Here is a 2,629-nt window from a genome sequence, read left to right as displayed (position 1 = left end):
TATGTTGTGGCTACTATTTTGAGTTTCCTTAACCATGTGAAGAACTGTGGCATCAGCAAGAAAGTTCAAGACAACAGTTGCCTCAGCTCCAGTTTTTAAGAGCAATGAACGTGCTGAAAGAAGGAAGGAGGTAGCACCAATTAGTTTTCTTGCATGTGATATTTATCCACATTTAAATCTGAAAGTGGGATATGTGATTCTGTCTTGTTATTCTAACAAGGCTTCTCTATTTTAGTTCTACTCGAAGTTAGAGGAGAAACATCAAGCTTTGGAGGCTGAAAAAACCCAATGCGAGTTAAGGACTAAGGTAAGTTTATACTCTTATCTAATATTTTGAACTGTTATATAAATTTGAATTTTAACACCATCAACTTATGCTGTGTTATTCAAGAAGACCCTTTCTGCCCTTCTCTGCAATGCGTCCTTCACTTGTCTGACTTCAAATTTGTAGGAAGAGAGCGAAGCAGCGATCAAGCAACTGAGGAAGAGTTTGATGTTTAAGGCAAGCCCGATGCCCAGCTTCTATCATGAGGGACCACCACCAAAGGTTGAACTGAAAAAGGTACGCTGCAAGAATCACAGACGCAAATTCTTTCTGATGTTATTACAGATTTGATTCTTCCTATTAGGAATACAATATTATTCTTGAGAACGAAAATAAGCTCATCTTTGCATACTCATTAGCGCGTGTGTTCATCATAAGTGTGTTCTTGTTCTGAAATATCAGCCACCTCCAACTCGTGCAAAATCACCAAAGTTGGGCCGAAGGAAGAGCTGTAGCGATGCAAAAGGTTCAGATCGAGGAGCCGAAGAAGCTCGCCACAGTTTTTCCATTTTCAGAGACAGTCCCCCTGCGGCTTCTACCAACAGGAAAAATGGGAACAATATACAGAATGGTCATGCTTCCTGCAAAAGTAGAGAACCGACCCGTCAAGGGGTAGAGATGGAAGAGGCTTTTACACCTAAGATGATTGGAGAGAGATGCATGGATATTGCTGTTCATTCCTGATGAGCTGCTGTAAGTTATCTAATTAAAGGCGAAAGAGTTTAATTTATTGGAGAGAAAAAACCTCTTGTTCTTGTGCCTTGTGACTGCTGTTGTTAATTGCATACCTCAAACTGCAAAGCCCTTTGCGTGGTTCATTTTAAATTATTGAGTGGTGTGTAAATTCCTGTAAGTTACCACATTTTCAAAGTCCGCGTGTAAATTATATTTTCACCGAAAACCACTAGCAGTCATCTTACAACATTTGTGCTTCACTATTTCCTCCAAGTGCTTCATATCACACGGAGAAATTTAACAATGGCACATCCCAGTTTCTGTATTTACTATCTACTTCTACTGCTCCTTCGTCGTCTGTGTTTCTCAATACTGGGTTGTCTACTTTCTTTACGTTTCATGGTATCCTGTTCAAATTCATTAGTTGAAATTCAAGGAGCAGGTTTCTGTAGTAAGTTTGAGTCCAAGGATAACTATGATTACACATAAAGTTTGCTGTGCCCCAGACACAGTAGATGTTGGGGGCTTCTATGCTCATGATTCAGTTGAGGACACACACTTACAGCATGAGGCCTCCATCTAATTATGCTTTTTATGGGTCGGAAGACTCGGAACCCTTTGTTTTTGGTGTAATTATGGTAAGTGTTATCATCGAAGTCTGTAAAATCATGTCCGAAGGCGCAAAAAAGTGCCTTCCATTGCAGTGTTTTGTGCCGAAAATCTGTAAAGGATGGCTTTCTGAGACTGATGGCCCTCAATGGACTGAGATAAGATTCATCTCAAGTGGAATAGAAGGGCTGTAGAATCAAGAATGTAGATTGGGGTTTGCCATGTGTACGAACCTCTTGGACTGGGTTGTGAGTGTAAATTTTCAAAAATTTGAGGGGTAAAGTGTAATATATATTATTTTACAAGGGGTTCAGGTGCAATTAGCCCAAAAAATTAAACTAGGTTAAATTTTTTTTTTTTGACAGAAAGAATCATCTCAGTAACCAATTGACTTCGAAATAGAATTTTTTTTATGCTTATTTATCGGTTCAGTTCACTTATTCATTTTATCTCATTTCTTTTTTATTTAGTTAATCGAATATAATATTTATATATACCTTATCATTATTGGAGAATACCTCTTTAATACCTTATCATTATGGTTAAGTGCAAATTTTATAAAATTGAGATGGTAAGTTAACAAAAGAAGAAATTAAATATCAAAATATAAAAATGGGTATAATTCGGATGGCGAAATGTGATTTATTCTTTTTTAAGAAGAATAATACTAAGATGTATATATTTATAAAATATTTAAAATAAATTTAGTAAAACATCCTCTAAGTATAAAATTAAAGGGAGAAGATAACATATACCAGATCAAAATACTTCATTGTATATTCGATTTTATTTTCATTTTCAATTTTTATTTTTAATACCTTCAAGTGAGTTTTTCATTCGGTACTGCGTTTTGTCTGAGTAATAAAAATATATTTGAATTATAATTTTTTGTGGTAGCTTTTTTTACGAAAAGATGTGATAAAATGAAAATATTGAATTAAACTGTTTTATAATATTTTTTATACAAAAAAAAAAACTAAAATATCTTTTACTATATATATATATATTTTATATAAAAAG

General features: G+C 34.8%; 1 protein-coding gene across 1 annotated transcript in view; it reads left to right on the top strand.

Moving 5' to 3' along the window:
• Positions 1-1,926, top strand: part of LOC105158433 (protein WVD2-like 3) — a 4,447-nt gene extending 2,521 nt beyond the window's left edge. The window contains exons 4-7 of the mRNA XM_011075193.2: positions 43-130; positions 236-307; positions 452-562; positions 728-1,926. Coding sequence (XP_011073495.1) covers positions 43-130; positions 236-307; positions 452-562; positions 728-1,009 — 553 coding nt within the window. The 3' untranslated portion in view covers positions 1,010-1,926. The remainder of the gene's footprint in view (positions 1-42; positions 131-235; positions 308-451; positions 563-727) is intronic.

This window comes from Sesamum indicum, linkage group LG3 (assembly GCF_000512975.1).
Source record: "Sesamum indicum cultivar Zhongzhi No. 13 linkage group LG3, S_indicum_v1.0, whole genome shotgun sequence".
NCBI lineage: Eukaryota > Viridiplantae > Streptophyta > Magnoliopsida > Lamiales > Pedaliaceae > Sesamum > Sesamum indicum.
Note: the sequence above shows the minus strand (reverse complement) of the source record. Positions and strands in the feature narration are given on the sequence as shown.